Genomic DNA, 17690 nt, shown 5'->3' with positions numbered 1-17690 from the left:
TTCCGGGGAGCTCAGCGTCAGGTCCTCACAGCGTGCTTGGGGGAGGGGGTGGCGCTGGGCTGTGCCTGGACTTGCCCTGGGAAGGGTGTGCTCTGCAGGGTCTGGGTATCGTGTAGATCTCTTAGGAAAGAGAGGAGTTCTGCAGAGGGAGCTGCTTCTGGGTGCCTTGCTCGATCTGCTTTTAAGGGCTCCTGCAGAACATAGCCATGACCACTGTCCTACCCTGGCAACATGCTTTCTGAGGCTTTGGGTGCAGGAAAGAGTCAAAAGTCTGATCAAGGAGATGAACACTCACTTCTGCTTAGTCTTAAGCTTTTGCCTAGTTTTATCTCCACTTAAGTGTCCCTGAAGCTCCTGAAGTCTTTGTTTCAAGGCCACTGATGGAAGGACCTGGAAAAGGGAGGGGTTTTTTTGTTTTTCTCATTTTATGATGTTTATTCAGTTTGATGTTCTTTTGCTTTAGCTTGAAATACACATGCTCGTCAAAAGCAAAAGCAACTAAGCCAGAAAGCCATGTCCAGAAAATTACACACTTGAACATTCATGATAAACAAATGTTCTTTCCCATGGCTTAATTGAATTATTTTTCTCGAGGCTCAGTCCTTCACCTGTTCAAACTGTGTGACATTATTTTTCATGTTCATGCGTTTGGAGTGAAACATCATATACTTTTCCTTAACTTTACCTCTTTTTTTTTGTGGGTGTTCTGTCTTCGCCCTTTCCCCGCTTCTTTTTGCTGACGTTCTTCTCCTGATGCTTTTAGAATGCTTGCTTCTTTCAGCACATCTCTGATTTTATTCCTCTGGGTTTTCCACTTGGCATTGAGTGCCAAGCTCTCTCCTGGCATTCAGTGCCTGTGCCATGTCCGCCCTTCCAAACCCTCATCCACAGAGCAGTGAAGCGGCGGACTCAGTAGCCTGGGTGCAGGGCTCAGCTTGACCACGTCTTAGTTCTGTGACTTGGGGCTAGGTCTACAGGCTTCATCGTCCTCAACAGTACAAGGAGATAAGCGTGATACCTATGTCACAGAGCTTGTCTGCAGACTAAATGAGTTCATACTTGTGAAGTGCTTGAGACAGTGCCTGACACCATTATTGTTTAGTTTGGGCTTCCATTTCTAATGTGGGGTTTATTGGTAAATATTAGCTGTTAGCAACAATAAGCGGAGAAGGCAATGGCACCCCACTCCAGCACCCTTGCCTGGAAAATCCCATGGACGGAGGAGCCTGGTAGGCTGCAGTCCATGGGGTCACGAAGAGTCAGACACGACTGAGCGACTTCACTTTCACTTTTCACTTTCACGCATTGGAGAAGGAAATGGCAACCCACTCCAGTGTTCTTGCCTGGAGAATCCCAGGGACGGCGGAGCCTGGTGGGCTGCTGTCTATGGGGTCACACAGAGTTGGACACAACTGAAGTGACTTAGCAGCAGCAGCAGCAATGATGAGACCATGGGAGAGGATGGACTTGTCAGTGTGATGGTGCTAAGTATTTCAACATGTTCTGTTTCTGTTGTACTTCTGGTACTTGATGATATAAAGCAAAAAAGCCCTAACTAAAGCTGCTTCCTGTTTTTCCTAACCTCTTTGTTGAGATTCAATTCATACACCATACAATTCACCCCTTTAAAGTGTGCTCTTCAATGGTTTTGATAACACTGTGTTATTTTTTAAGAATTTCTGGTAAAATATATAAAAATATAAAATTTGTCATTTTAACGATTTCTAGATGGCATTAGTTACATTCACAGTGTTATGCAATATCACTGCTGTTCCCCAAACTTTTTGATCACCCCAAAGAGACACTTGTGTTCATGAAGCAGTAACTCCACATCCCCCACCTCCTCCGCCTCTGGAAATCTTTGATTTGCTCTCTGACTGTGAATTAGCCTGTTCTAGGTAGTTCATGTAAATGGAATCATATAGTTATTTGTCCTTTAGTGAATTTCACTTGGCATAATGTTTTCAAGGTTCACATTGGTTCAACAATCAGAACTTCGTTCCTTTTTATGGCTGAGTCATACTGCATTGAATGGAGAGACCATAATTTGTTTGCTTATCCAGTCATCCACTGGTAGACACGTGGGTGGGCCCCACCTTTTGGCTATCTTGAATAAGGCTGCAGTGAACATCGATATACAAGTACCTTTTCAAGTTCTTATTGGATTGGCCAAAAAGTTCATTTGGGATTTCCCATAAGGTGGTACAGAAAACTCCAAACAAACTTTTTGGCCAACCTAATACTTCAGTCCACCGAAAAATGGAACTGTTAGGCCATGTAGAGATTCTGTGTTAACTCTTTGAAGAGTGGTTGATGTTTTCCTGGATAGCAGCTGCTTTTCGGTCATTCTGTCCTCTGGCGTCTGTCTCCCTCAGACTCCATTCCATCTCCTGCCACCAGAGTTTTGTTGTCCTCCCTTGTCTACCCCCAGCCACGTCTCCCGGCTGGCTGGCTGAGGGACACCCTTCTGCTCCGTCACCCACTGCCAGTGCGTGCATCACCCACCCTGAACACACGTCCGCCTGATCCCTTTTATCTCTTTGTCTGAGGAAGGACAGGCTTGTAGGAGGTCCTCCGTAGGTCCCAGACCACCCCTGCTGGAGGGGGTTTCAGCCACATGCTGTTCCTGAAAGCTTTCAGGTGTGGGGAGCCAGGGATGTGGAGCCGGAAGTCCTGCAAGGATTTCAGCCCTTCTTAGACAGGCTCCTTCATTCTCCCATCACCTTGGTCTCACGTTCTTCATCCACTTTGCCTTTTTTTTGGTCCACCCTGTCCCAAGGGAGAGTTGTTCTTCCCTCTTCATTTGCTCACAGTTCCTGTAGTTTTCTAGGAGTGAATTAATGAATAAATACTGCAGGAGACTATAACCCGCCTCAGACAGCCATTCTGCTTGTTGGGCTAATTGTTAGCTTGGGTTTCTGGATGTCATTCATTTCACAGTAAGGCTCCTAATTAATCTCAGCTCTGTTCTCACCAGAAGAAAGGCTGATACGGAGAAACATCCCCAATTACCATGAGAAAGGGGATGTGGAGAGCCCCGTTGAGTTTTCCTGGCATCCACCCCTTGTCTCAGATGAAACCCGCCCTTCACACACAGGCAGCCTGGCGATCAAGCCTGACAACTAGAGGGTTGTGAGAGCCGGCAGAGCCCCAGACCACACAGACCCAGCTCGGGAGGAGCCCGCCGGGGCTACACCCTTGTTTAGTAACACCCATTGTGTTTCCCAGGACAGCGGAGAGCCCTGGTACCCTGAGCAGCAATGCCTCTGCTGTCCCAGAGGCAGGCGGGGTGGTTTTAATCCGGAAAAAGCTAAAGGTCTCTTCTTTTGTCTGTGTTTCTGTGCCTGCAGGACAAAAGATCCTTCATCACCGAAGTGACGTTTTAGAAACAGTGGTCCTGATCAACCCCTCAGATGAAGCCGTCAGCACTGAGGTAAGCATGGGGATCTGTGGAGCCTCACACAGTGGATGGAGCCCCAGCTGATGTGAGGGGATGGGGCAGTTGGTGAAGAGGGACAAGGCTGGGGGGAGCAAGTGCTGGGTCCAGGGATGCGTCTGTGTCCCTAGCCAGAGGCTGGTTCTCTGCATCAGCACCACCTGAGACTGCCCCTTTCGATCAGGACGGAGTGGAGGACGCTGGCCAGACCGTAGGGTTCTGTAGAGGTGAGGGGTATGGAATGCTGGGGGTACCCAGCAGGTGTGCTGCTGGTACGGAGTCTGGCTGGGATGTCGCAGGGTGATTAAATGCAAGCCTTCAGGCTGAGACGGCTGTGACCCAAATGTGGAGAAAAAAGGCTTCTCAGACACAAGCTTTCTCAGCACATCCTGCCCACCCCCTGGTCACAGTTGAAAGGCAGGATAGCACAGCGGTCAGGAATATGGGCTCTGCCACCAGACTGACTGGGTTCTGCCACCCACTAGCAGGTCGCCTTGGGCAAGTTATTGACCATCTCTGTGTCTCCGTTTCTGTCTTTGTGAAATGAAGATGATAATAGCGCTTGCGTTTAGTGATGTGTCCAGAAGTGTCGCGTGAGTAGAACATGGCATGGCACATGGCAACCGAAACATCAGTGCTGGCCGTTCTTCTTGTTTTTATTACCACCATATAAAACTCTTGCCAGAGAGAGTAACTGGGTATTTCAGAGCCTACTGTAAAATCAGTAGGCTAACACCAAGAATCTTTGGTCTCCAGGCCAGAGGGATTGATGCATCTCCATTTCCCAGGGCCTTTACTGCAATTTAGCACCTTTGAGGTTGAACTGCTTTCTTGGATGTCAGAATAGCCACAGACCCAGGCACCTCCTCTATCCATGGCCTTTCTTTTGCCCACACTGAGCATCTCTGTGACTGTAGATTGTTTTCTTTTTTTAGATTGAGATACAATTCACACCCGTAAAATCCATCCTTTTAAAGTATGCCGTTCATTGGAGTTTAGTATAGTCATAATATTGTGGAACTGTCTTCAACATCTGATTCCTCAACATATCCATCACCCCCCAAAATCCCAAGCCCATTAGCAGTCACCACCCCCCCATAACCTCTGGCAACCATTAATCTACTTTTTACCTCTATGGATTTTCCTGTAATATTTCAGATAATGGAATCATACGATCTGTGGCCTTTTGTGTTGAGTTTACTTAATTAATATAGTATTTTCCAGAGTCATCCATGCGTACCTCATTCCTTTTTATGACAGAATACTATTCCAGTGTACGAGTACACCATGTTTATTTATCCATGCATCAACTGATGGACATTTGGGTTGTTTGCCCTTTTTGGCTGTTGTCACATAGCCTGCTTTGATCCCATGTCGTCTTCTCTGGTTGAGCAGGACCTCTTTGACAATCCACGAAGGTACAAGATTGAGGCAAATGATGCACTAGTGGTTTCCCTGGCTATTAGAATCAGAAAGTAGAGACAACTTGGGAAAAAGCTGGAGGCTGAATATATGTACAGGCATATCGCCTGTGAGAAATGGAGAAGGAAAAAATAAGGAATTTCTTTGCAGAGCCCAGGTTCACCTGTGGAACAGATGGGGCTGGAACAGTGACTTCGGTACATGTGTGGTTCCTTGGACTGTGGGGTTCGTGGGGACAGTGGGTCACGTCCTGTTTACTTTTTATCCCTCCCCTAGCGCCTCGCATGATGCCTGGCAGTCACTTTGTGCTGAACTGAGTTGGGCTTAGAACGCATAACCTTGGTGCTTGGAGCAGTGGTTCTGCTGAAGGACAGGCTGGCTCCCTGCCATTTAAAAGAACAGAGAGTCCTTTCGTGCAAATGGTTCACAAATCTGTTTAAAAGATTCCCAACCAGGGTGGCCTTTTGTTTATGTTCAAGTTCAGTGTCAGGCACCTTCCTGATGCCAGTGGAGACTGCTTTTGGAGCTGTGTCGGCTTGGCAGGAAAGGGGTCCTGGGTGGGAGGGGCTGACTTGGGGCCTTCCTTGAAGCCTTCCTTGAAGCCCTCTGATTCCTGAGGCAGCAGTTGGGGGACCTGCCCTGAACTTGGTGAGTCAGCCTGTGAGATATTCGTGTCTCACAGACTGCACACTGCCAGCAGGCACAACTGTGCAACAAACGATTGCCAGCTGTGGAGACTGCTTTGAAAAGACACGGAAACCGAGGGGAGAAAGTCAGCTACCGCTACTGTCTCAGTCATAGCCAGACTTGGAAAAGGGCATACATGGGCAGCTGGTGATCAAAGGCACTGGCTCTGTTCAACACGCCGGGGCAGTGTGAAGACCGGGAAGTGTGGGATTCTTGTTGGTTGGGAACCTGAAGCGCTCCAAGGGGCAGCCCGGTCCTGCGGGTGGGAGGCCAGCGCCCACCACAGCTCAGTGCGCCCCATGCTTTGTTTCAGGTGCGCTTAATGATCACGGATGCCGCCCGACACAAGCTGCTCGTGCTGACGGGGCAGTGCTTTGAGAATACCGGAGAGCTCATTCTCCAGTCCGGCTCTTTCTCCTTCCAGAACTTCATAGAGATTTTCACCGATCAAGAGGTAGGCTTCTGTCTGGTAGTATCCATGTTTTACAGTTGCTCAGTTATTGTCACCTTAGGCTGATCTTTGAAAACACTCACAGGAGATAGGAGGAGGGGATGGGGTGTCCTACTCCTCTGAAATAAGCAAAACCACGTGGTGCAGGGTCCTGTGGCTCATCACCAGAGGAATTTAGAGCACTCATCTATATAATTAATTGGAACCATTCTGATTGCCCGATGGAGGTGGGGGTTGGAACAGTCATCATTTTACAGATGGTAGCGATGATGGAGGAACTCGGAATGACAGAGTCCACAAGAAAGCCCAGGTTGCCTGTTTTCTGAAAGAATACTCCAAAGATCTCTTTAGTGGTAGTATTTAACTGCCTTGGTCTCTTTCAGTGCATGTAACTTACTTTTCCTGGTCAAATTATTTCTGATTTCTCTTAATGCCTGGCTCTAGTATTTGAGCTTGGGTTGCTTGAGTAGCCCAAGAAAGGAGCCAGGTAGGAAAATGGGGTGTGTCCATAGGACACATCCATGCCCCAAGAGAAAGAGGATTAGAGTAGCTGGACTGAAGCCTGAGCATTAACACTTCTAACGAGTATATCTTACTCAAGGTGATACATGATGAAGTATTGAAACTAACAAGATGATAGTATTATTTGGTCAAATCAGATCAAAGATTTTAATTTGGTTATTTCTGCTTGAGAATTTTATCTGGTTGGGAGGCTTCTCTTTCCAAAATAACGCACCTCTGTCTCCTAGTTAGAGTGACAATTCAAGTCTGTCAGCATAGCCGCTTGGGGCTGCCTGTAGCTGATAGCAGACTTCTACAGGGAGAGGTCGAGGGATGTGCTGACAGGAGGAGTTACAGCATCTATTTAAAACCATCTTCCTGGGAACTTCCTGAGAGGGCGGCCTCTTAGTCTCGGGGGTGTTGGGAAGGGCCATCTGTCTTTCTGCATTTAATCTTCCTTGGGCCCCGCAAATCACAGAGAGGTCTCTGTGTGCTTTCCATCACTGGCAAGAGCTGTAAATAAACTGCCCAGCTTCATTAGGCTCACCTGGAGGCTTTTTGTAAAAAGACTGGTGGGATGACATCACTGTGTTTCTCCACTCACTGGGGAAGAATAAAAAGGAACATTTCACTGGGCATGTGAAGCTCCAGCTTTCAGAAGCTGTGATGTCATCTGGGTCCCAAGGCAGATAGCCCAGGCTCTCCCCACAGCAAGGCAGGGTCCCGGGCGCCCGCAGAGCTGGTCCCGCCGTTGCCACCTCACAAGGGAGGCCTGCGCCCTGTGTCTCTGCAGAGCTGTCCACTGTCTTCCTCCAGGACTGCTGGAGTGCAGGCTGCGTGTCTTGATCGTCTTGTATCTGTGGCGCCCACATCTAGGAATGGCCCGGCACAACCTTATTCTGTGGCATTGAGAAGCCCAAGGCAGGACACTGTCTCCCTCTGCCCCCTGCCCTGAGATGGGTGGAGGAGCACCATAATGTCAGAGTCTTTTGCAGGATTGTGTCCCCAGGTTCATGTTGTGGGTTTGTCTGGTAGCTAGGAGGTCACACACACTGTCAGCACCTTGGCGAGACAGGGCTGCAGGGGCCTGGAGCCAGCCCCGGGGCCCAGTGCCATGTGCAGGTGGGCCGTTGACTGGCTTCCCCATGTTGGGTTCAGTCCTGCACCCTCAGCTTATTTATGTGCACATGGGTGCCGCTCCTGCCTTCCTGTTCCAGGTCAGCTTCTACCCCGTGTCATGGGTTTGTCTTTTAGGCAGTAAAATGGAATTGAGGACATATGTAAAGGGAAGGGTTTGTCACTGCTGGAATTTTAAATCTGGAGGCATCACAACCCACCCATCTGGACCCCAAATGTCTTTAAATAAGGCACAGTGTTGTGAACACTGCTGCTTAACACACATGAAAAGATCTCTGGGATTTTCCCTTACAGACTAGGTCAGTGGTATCGGGGTGCTGCAGGAAGACAGGAAAAGGGGAATACATAGGGTTGAATTTACTTTCTTCCCCTTGATCCAACCAGAGCACCTGGGCCTTTATCTTCTTTGCATTCTGGACTTTGGAGAAAGGATGACATAGCCAAAGTAGATTGGAAACCATGGGACTAGGCCAATGGTTAGCGGCTTTTTAGAGGTCTGAACCTTATTGTTGCCTTGGGAAAAGGTTTTGAGGCCAGAATGACTCAATAACTAATGGATCTTAAAGGCCCTTTGGTGTCTACTTTTGTTCCTTTTACTTAGTCCTTGAAACATACTAGTCACTCCAGAGAAACCAGAAACACAATTTGGCAAAAACAAAAATGATACTTTAAAAAAAAAACAAACAAGAATAGCTAAAAATAAATGGGCTGAATAACAGAATTATCGGGTACATTTTAAGCTTCAGCTTTGGGGAGTCTTAGTCATTGGAGATCAACTACAAAACCAGAACCTACAGATAGAACAGTCATCTGGCTAATCTATCCCTTCCTGCAAGGGGAGGATGGTGAAGTCACCATCTCCTGGGGACATTTTTCAGTCTCTCTGTTGAAAAGTTTTTCCTTATATGTCCCATCCTGTCTTCAAGGAAGGAATGTGATCCCTTTTCCACCTGACAGTGTCTTAGATCTTAGACACCCTTTACTGCCAATTTTTTTCCCCTCCAGATTTACCATTCTCAGTTCTACTCAGTGTTCTTCATAAAACAAGATATTAAAAGTTCCTTACATTCTCTGATCACTGTCCACTGGTAGGAAGGAGGCACAGGGGTGGAGATGGGTGAAATTCAGGAGCTCAGTCTTGGCACTATCATCAGACAGGAGTCCAGAGCTTGGGGAATAAAGAGTGGGCTGGAGATGTTAATGTGGAAGCCATCAGCACATTAGAAAACAGATGACATAATCTAAAGGGAGAAATGTGTTAGCAGAGAAAGGGGCCCAGGTCTAGCATTTAGAGGCTGAGGCCAAGGAGAAGGAACCAGCGATTTTAGTTTGTTTTTGGTCCAGTTTGTCTAAAACGTTATGACTCACACTGGATACCAAACTCCAGGGATTGTGAGAGTTAGTGACTTCTGTAGTTTTCAATACAATCTTCAATAAGTCTAAAAGTAACTTTTGACCATCACCATCCACAATTAAATGTCAATGAAGAAGGGAGGCTCTGAGGAGCTCTGTAATTAACATAATTTTTTTTAGGGGGAGCTCCCTTAAAGAAAAAGAAGAAAATCATTGATACACAATTAAGTACAGGACTTTGGGAGGGGACCAGACCACTGAGGAGCCTTGAGATTTAAGCTTCTTTAAGCCTTATGATAAAGGCACTTCACTGTCAACTAAAATCCCTGAGTATTTTCTATGGATATTGTTGATACGCCCCCCTTCTCCCAATCCTGCTTTCTGAGCTGGATTATTGAACTTTACATTTATCCCTTAGAATGCCTCCATTAAGAGTTGACTTAGCCATCATCATTCCAATGTCAGGAGCTTTTCTAACTTTCTCAATTCTGCCATCCCACATTTCCAAGGCCTCCTGTTTTCATGCTATCCACAGATCTGATAAGCCTGCCTCCACCATTCAAATCAGTACCAACAGGACATAAATGAGCCCATCACAGACCGCTTTCCAGGTTGACGCAAACCAGCAGCTATAAACTCAGCTACTGTCACAATGTTCAGAGATCCTTTGAAACATCTTGCTAAATCCCAGAGATATGCTTTCTGCTGTATTTCCTCATTAGCCAAACACATAATTTAATCAAAAGGAAATGTAGTTAGTAGGGTATGGCTTAGAAATTGCACTCTTATTTCATTAATATTATCTGCATAGTCACTTATTTCCTATATCTTCCTTCCTCTTCCAGTATGCCTGCACTTAATTAGAAAAGGCAATTAACAAAAAAGACTATCTTTAATCTGAGCAGTATTTCTTCCAGTCCTGTCTCCCATCCATTTTTGTAAGAACAAGTTTGGGGGGTAGCAATCAATGTTCTTGAGAAGTATTCTTGGGTTGTGGTCACTTCCCAAATGTCCACCTCAGGAGGACAGCATGTACTGAATTGGCCAAGTTCAGCACAGTTCAGCAAGCATCTAGTGAACCTGGTGGTATACTGGGGAAACGAAGATAAAGTGATACAGAGAGAGAGATGTGTTTCCTCCTGTTCAGGAACTTCTGGTATAATGGGCTCTACTAGCTACCATTTACTATGATAATGATTTCCAAATTCTTTCAGAGAAAGCCTCAGTTTTCAAGTCTAAGACATATTCACAGGTTTCCTTGTCACTTCACATGTTGTTGGCTCTTCTTCGTTGCTCTCATCTGTTCCTTGGTTGAATGGGCACTTGTGACACCCAGTCTTTGCCCCTGAGGCCCCCCTCTCTCCAGCGTGCGTGCTGGCACAGGTCTGGAAGTCAGTTCTGGGGACTGCTCCAGGCCCAGTGGAATAAAAGAAAGCATTTTATATCAGTGGTGAAATGACTCACCTAGCCTTCTCCTGTGATAGTTTATTACTTTTTAAAAGGGCATTTTTGCATGGCAAGTACCCAGGGGTGCTGTGCAAAGTGTTTCATAACCACCTAGGCACTGATCATCCAGACAGTCATAGGCCTTAGAAGTGGAGCAGAATTCTGAAGATCCCCTGTGGGGCAAGAACAGATGGTGACGAGGTCTGAGGTGGGGGGGCAGGGAGCAGGGAGAAGGCAGAAGGGAATGGAAGGAGCTGTCAGGACAGAGGCTGTTAGCTTACCAGTATGGAAATATTTACCTACCAACACCTGACATTTGCCCTGTGTGCATCCAATGATCCTGTAATACCTAGTAATAGATGGAGGGGCTGGATCAGTGATGACAGTCACTTAAACCTTTTCTTTTTTTCTTATGATTTTTTTTAAAATCCCAGATTGGGGAATTACTGAGTACCACCCATCCTGCCAACAAAGCCAGCTTAACCCTTTTCTGTCCCGAAGAAGGGGACTGGAAAAACTCCAATCTTGATAGACACAATCTCCAAGACTTCATCAATATTAAACTCAACTCAGCATCTATATTGCCAGAAATGGAAGGACTTTCTGAGTTTACTGAGTATCTCTCAGAATCTGTGGAAGTCCCGTCTCCCTTTGACATCCTAGAACCCCCCACATCAGGTGGATTTCTAAAGCTCTCCAAGCCCTGCTGTTACATTTTTCCAGGAGGGAGGGGCGATTCTGCACTGTTTGCAGTGAATGGCTTCAATATGCTCATCAACGGAGGCTCAGAAAGAAAATCCTGCTTTTGGAAGCTCATCCGACACTTGGACCGAGTGGACTCCATCCTGCTCACCCACATTGGGGACGACAATTTGCCTGGAATAAACAGCATGCTCCAACGGAAAATCGCAGAGCTCGAGGAGGAACAGTCTCAGGGCTCCACCACCAATAGTGACTGGATGAAAAACCTCATCTCTCCTGACTTAGGAGTTGTATTTCTCAATGTACCTGAAAATCTGAAAAACCCAGAGCCAAACATCAAGATGAAGAGAAGCATAGAAGAAGCCTGCTTCACTCTCCAGTACCTAAACAAATTGTCCATGAAGCCAGAACCTCTGTTCAGAAGTGTAGGCAATACCATCGATCCTGTCATTCTTTTCCAAAAAATGGGAGTTGGTAAATTGGAGATGTATGTGCTTAACCCAGTCAAGAACAGCAAGGAGATGCAGTATTTCATGCAGCAGTGGACTGGCACCAACAAAGACAAGGCTGAACTAATCCTGCCTAACGGTCAAGAAATAGACATCCCAATTTCCTATTTAACGTCAGTCTCATCTTTGATCGTGTGGCATCCAGCGAACCCTGCAGAGAAGATCATCCGAGTTCTCTTTCCTGGCAACAGCACCCAATACAATATCCTGGAAGGACTGGAAAAGCTCAAACATTTGGACTTCCTGAAGCAGCCGCTGGCCACCCAGAAGGATCTCACGGGCCAGGTGGCCACCCCTGCTGTGAAACAAGTAAAACTGAAACAGAGGGCTGACAGCCGCGAGAGTTTGAAACCAGCCGCAAAACCACTCCCCAGCAAAACTGTGCGAAAGGAGTCAAAAGAAGAAACCCCTGAAGTCACAAAAGGGCTGGAAAAGGCACCCAAAGTAGAAAGCAAAGAAAAGGTGATGGTGAAAAAAGACAAACCTGTGAAAACCGAGACCAAACCTCCAGTGACAGAAAAGGAGACACCCAGCAAAGAAGAGCTGCCCCCAGCCAAAGCTGAGGGCGCCGAGAAGCAGGGCACAGATGTCAAACCCAAAGTCGCCAAGGAGAAGACGGTGAAGAAGGAGACAAAGCCAAAACCTGAAGAGAAGAAAGAGGAGAAGGAAAAGGAAAAGCCAAAGAAAGAAGTGGCTAAGAAGGAGGACAAAACACCTGTCAAGAAGGAGGAAAAACCAAAAAAGGAAGAGGTGAAAAAGGAAGTCAAAAAAGAAATCAAGAAAGAAGAGAAAAAAGAAATCAAAAAAGAGGTTAAGAAAGAAACCCCACTCAAGGAAGCCAAGAAGGAAGTGAAGAAGGAGGAAAAGAAGGAAATTAAAAAGGAGGAAAAGGAACCCAAAAAAGAAATTAAGAAACTTCCTAAAGACACAAAGAAATCACCTACTCCAGTAGCAGAAGCAAAAAAACCGGCTGCATTAAAACCAAAAGTACCCAAGAAGGAAGAGCCTGTCAAGAAAGAGTCTGTGGCTGCTGGGAAGCCAAAGGAGAAGGGAAAGATTAAAGTGGTCAAGAAAGAAGGCAAGACTGCAGAGGCTGCGGCTGCAGCCCTTGGCACCGTGGCCGCTGCTGCAGCCGTGGCTGGGTTAGCAACCACCGGCCCCGCCAAAGAACTCGAGGCCGAGAGGTCCCTCATGTCGTCCCCTGAGGATCTGACCAAGGACTTTGAGGAGCTGAAGGCTGAAGAGGTCGACGTCGCGAAAGACATCAAGCCTCAGCTGGAGCTGATCGAGGATGAAGAGAAACTGAAGCAAACCGAGCCCGTCGAAGCCTATGTCATCCAAAAAGAGACCGACGTCATCAAAGGCCCCGCCGAGTCCCCTGATGAAGGAATCACCACCACTGAAGGGGAGGGGGAGTGTGAGCAGACCCCTGAGGAGCTGGAGCCCGTCGAGAAGCAGGGGGTGGAGGACACCGAAAAATTTGAAGATGAGGGAGCAGGTTTCGAGGAGTCCTCTGAGACCGGAGACTATGAAGAGAAGGCAGAAACCGAAGAGGCGGAGGAACCGGAAGAGGACACAGAGGACCACGTGCGTGTGAGCACCTCCAAGCACAGCCTGGCGGAGGAAGAGGAGAGTGCCAAGGCTGAGGCAGACGCGCACATCAAGGAGAAGAGGGAGTCTGTGGCCAGTGGTGACGACCGAGCTGAAGAAGACATGGACGAGGCCCTGGAGAAGGGAGAGGCCGAGCAGTCTGAGGAGGAGGCAGAAGAGGAGGACCGAGCTGAGGACGCCAGGGAGGAAGACTACGAGCCCGAAAAGGCGGAAGCGGAAGACTACGTGAGGGCTGTGGTGGACAAGGCCGCTGAGGCCAGCCGCGCCGAGGCCGAGTACGGGTTCCTCACCGCGGCCCCCAAGCCGGGGGGAGCCCAGTCTCCCATCCGAGAACCTGCCTCTTCCATTCACGACGAGACTTTACCTGGAGGCTCGGAGAGTGAGGCCACTGCCTCTGACGAGGAGAATCGGGAAGACCAGCCTGAAGAATTCACGGCCACCTCCGGCTACACCCAGTCTACCATTGAGATATCCAGCGAGCCAACCCCCATGGATGAGATGTCTACTCCCCGAGACGTGATGAGTGACGAGACCAACAATGAAGAGACGGAGTCCCCGTCTCAAGAATTTGTAAACATCACCAAATACGAGTCTTCACTGTATTCTCAGGAATATGCCAAACCTGCTGTGACATCTCTCAATGGACTTTCTGATGGGTCAAAAACAGATGCCACTGATGGGAGGGACTATAATGCTTCAGCCTCCACCATCTCACCACCTTCCTCCATGGAGGAAGACAAATTCAGCAGATCTGCTCTACGTGACGCCTACTACTCTGAAGACAAAGATGTGAGAGCTGGTGCCACGCTGGAGATCAAAGACACCGTCTCACCAGTTTTGGATGAAAAACTCAGTCCACCCAAGAGCCCATCCCTGAGTCCATCTCCACCATCACCCATAGAAAAGACCCCCCTGGGTGAACGTAGCGTGAACTTTTCCCTGACACCCAATGAGATTGAAGTCTCAGCAGAGGCAGAAGTTGCCCCAGTGTCTCCTGAGGTGACCCAAGAAGTAGTGGAAGAACACTGTGCCAGTCCTGAGGATAAGACCTTGGAAGTGGTGTCTCCATCTCAGTCTGTGACTGGCAGTGCTGGCCACACACCGTACTACCAATCTCCAACTGAAGAGAAATCCAGTCATCTTCCCACAGAGGTCATTGAGAAACCAGCAGCAGTCCCGGTGAGCTTTGAATTCAGTGATGCCAAAGATGAAAGTGAAAGGGCTTCCATAAGCCCCATGGATGAACCTGTGCCTGACTCAGAATCTCCTATTGAAAAAGTTTTGTCTCCATTACGGAGCCCTCCCCTAATTGGATCCGAGTCCGCATATGAAAGTTTCCTAAGTGCAGATGACAAGGCTCCTGGCAGAGGTACCGAAAGCCCCTTTGAAGGAAAGGATGGAAAAGAAGCCTCTCCAGACCAGATAAGTCCAGTTTCTGACATGACTTCCACTGGGCTTTTCCAAGACAAACAGGAAGGGAAAAGCACAGATTTTATACCAATAAAGGAAGACTTTGGTCAAGAAAAGAAAACTGATGATGTTGAAGACATGAGTTCTCAATCAGGACTTACCTTAGATGAAAGGAAGTTAGGAGGAGATGTTTCTCCTACACAAATAGATGTCAGTCAGTTTGGATCTCTTAAAGAAGACACTAAGATGTCCATTTCTGAAGGCACCGTCTCTGACAAGTCAGCTACCCCTGTCGATGAGGGGGTAGTCGAAGACACATACTCTCATATGGAGGGTGTGGCCTCGGTCTCCACAGCTTCTGTGGCTACGAGCTCATTCCCAGAGCCAACGACAGACGACGTGTCTCCCTCACTGCACGCTGAGGTTGGATCCCCACACTCCACTGAAGTAGATGACTCTCTTTCAGTGTCTGTTGTGCAAACGCCCACCACTTTCCAGGAAACAGAAATGTCTCCATCAAAAGAAGAATGCCCACGACCAATGTCAATTTCTCCACCAGACTTCTCCCCTAAAACAGCCAAGTCTCAGACACCGGTTCAAGATCACAGGTCAGAACAATCCTCAATGTCTATTGAATTTGGCCAGGAGTCCCCTGAGCACTCCCTTGCTATGGACTTCAGTCGTCAGTCTCCCGATCACCCTACAGTGGGTGCAGGCATGCTTCATATCACTGAAAACGGGCCCACTGAGGTGGACTACAGTCCTTCTGACATGCAGGACTCTAGTTTATCCCATAAGATCCCACCAACAGAGGAGCCGTCCTACACCCAAGATAATGATCTCTCTGAGCTCATCTCAGTGTCTCAGGTGGAGGCTTCCCCATCCACCTCTTCTGCTCACACCCCTTCTCAGATAGCATCTCCTCTCCAAGAAGATACTCTGTCCGATGTTGTTCCTCCCAGAGACATATCCTTGTATGCCTCACTCACCTCTGAAAAAGTGCAAAGTCTGGATGCTGAGAAGCTCTCCCCTAAATCTGATATCTCTCCGCTCACCCCGAGAGAATCCTCTCCTTTGTATTCCCCTAGTTTTTCAGATTCTACCTCTGCAGTCAAAGAGAGCACAGCAGCGTGCCACACTGCCTCTCCCCCACCAATGGATGCAGCGTCCGCAGAGCCCTATGGCTTCCGTGCCTCCATGTTATTTGATACGATGCCGCACCATCTAGCCTTGAATAGAGATTTGACCACACCTGGCATGGAGAAGGATACTGGAGGAAAGACACCTGGAGACTTCAGCTACGCCTATCAGAAGCCTGAGACAACCACCAGGTCCCCAGACGAAGAAGGTTATGACTATGAGGCTTATGAGAAAACCACCCGGACCCCAGATGTGAGTGGCTATTACTATGAGAAGACCGAGAGCGTCACCAAATCCCCATGTGACAGCAGCTACTCCTATGAGACCATGGAGAAGACCAGCAAGACTCCTGAAGATGGTGGCTATGCCTATGAGATTACTGAAAAGACCACCCGGAGCCCGGAAGAGTCTGGGTACGCATATGAGATAAGTGAGAAGACCATAAGGACCCCTGAAGTGAGTGCTTACAGCTACGAAAAGACTGAGCGGTCTCGAAGGCTCCTGGATGACATCAGCAATGGCTATGATGATTCTGAAGAGGGCGGCCACACACTTGGGGATTCCAGCTACTCTTATGAGACCACTGAGAAAACTGCCGGTTTCCCTGAGTCTGAAAGTTACTCCTACGAGCCATCGACAACAACCACTCGATCCCCAGATGCCTCTGCATACTGTTATGAGACCCCGGAGAAAATCACTCGAGCCCCCCAGGCGTCTTCGTACGCCTATGAGACTTCAGGCCAGTGCTACACGGCAGAAAAGAAGTCCCCCTCCGAGGCTCGCCAGGATGTGGACTTATGCCTCGTGTCCTCCTGCGAATACAAGCATCCCAAGACGGAGCTCTCACCCTCCTTCATTAATCCCAATCCTCTTGAGTGGTTTGCCAGTGAAGAGCCAACTGAAGAATCGGAAAAGCCCCTCACCCAGTCAGGAGGAGCCCCGCCGCCTCCTGGAGGGAAGCCCCAGGGCCGACAATGTGACGAAACCCCTCCCACCTCAGTCAGCGAGTCCGCCCCGTCCCAGACTGACTCTGACGTCCCTCCAGAGACTGAGGAGTGCCCTTCCATCACAGCTGATGCCAACATTGACTCTGAAGATGAGTCGGAAACCATCCCCACGGATAAAACCGTCACCTACAAACACATGGATCCACCTCCGGCCCCCATGCAGGACCGTAGCCCTTCTCCACGCCACCCTGATGTGTCCATGATGGACCCGGAGGCCTTGGCCATCGAGCAGAACCTGGGCAAAGCCCTGAAGAAAGACCTGAAAGAGAAGACCAAGACCAAAAAGCCTGGTACCAAGACCAAGTCATCCTCCCCCGTCAAGAAGGGTGACGGGAAGTCCAAGCCCTCTGCGGCGTCACCCAAGCCGGGGGCCTTGAAGGAGTCCTCGGATAAGGTGTCCAGAGTGGCTTCTCCTAAGAAGAAAGAATCTGTGGAAAAAGCGACCAAAACTACCACCACTCCTGAAGTTAAAGCTGCACGTGGGGAAGAGAAAGACAAGGAGACCAAGAATGCTGCCAACGCCTCCACATCCAAATCGGTGAAGACGGCAACTGCAGGTAGGTGGGAGGTGTTGGCATCCCGGTACAGGACACTGCATTTCTACTTTTAGCTCCAGCCTCTGCCTTTCTACCTGACTTTGTACTGGGGAGGTGAGAGAGCACAGCTTAGTGCTCTTCCTTCCTTTTACCATATTCTTTTGCCACAAGGTAGGGAGCCCTGCCCAGTGTAGCCCATAGGCCTTCGGGGGAGCTCAGCATATAGCCCAGGGCAGCTCTGATTTCCCAGATGTGACCCCTGGGTTTGCTCCCTTTTGCAAAACTGCAGCCTTGTCTCAATCTTCAGAACCAAGGATGTGTGTTTCAGGCTCCTCGGGAAGA

At 48.5% G+C, this 17690-nt stretch overlaps 1 protein-coding gene across 2 annotated transcripts in view; it reads left to right on the top strand.

The window, feature by feature from the left end:
* The window catches only part of MAP1B (microtubule associated protein 1B), a 93977-nt gene that overhangs the window by 67994 nt on the left and 8293 nt on the right, over positions 1–17690 (top strand). For both annotated transcript variants that reach the window (XM_018065562.1, XM_018065563.1), the window contains 3 exons: positions 3351–3433; positions 5859–5999; positions 10868–17369. In XM_018065562.1, coding sequence (XP_017921051.1) covers positions 3351–3433; positions 5859–5999; positions 10868–17369 — 6726 coding nt within the window. The remainder of the gene's footprint in view (positions 1–3350; positions 3434–5858; positions 6000–10867; positions 17370–17690) is intronic.

This window comes from Capra hircus, chromosome 20, assembly GCF_001704415.2.
Source record: "Capra hircus breed San Clemente chromosome 20, ASM170441v1, whole genome shotgun sequence".
Taxonomy (NCBI): domain Eukaryota; kingdom Metazoa; phylum Chordata; class Mammalia; order Artiodactyla; family Bovidae; genus Capra; species Capra hircus.
This window is presented reverse-complemented; position numbering and strand designations above follow the sequence as displayed.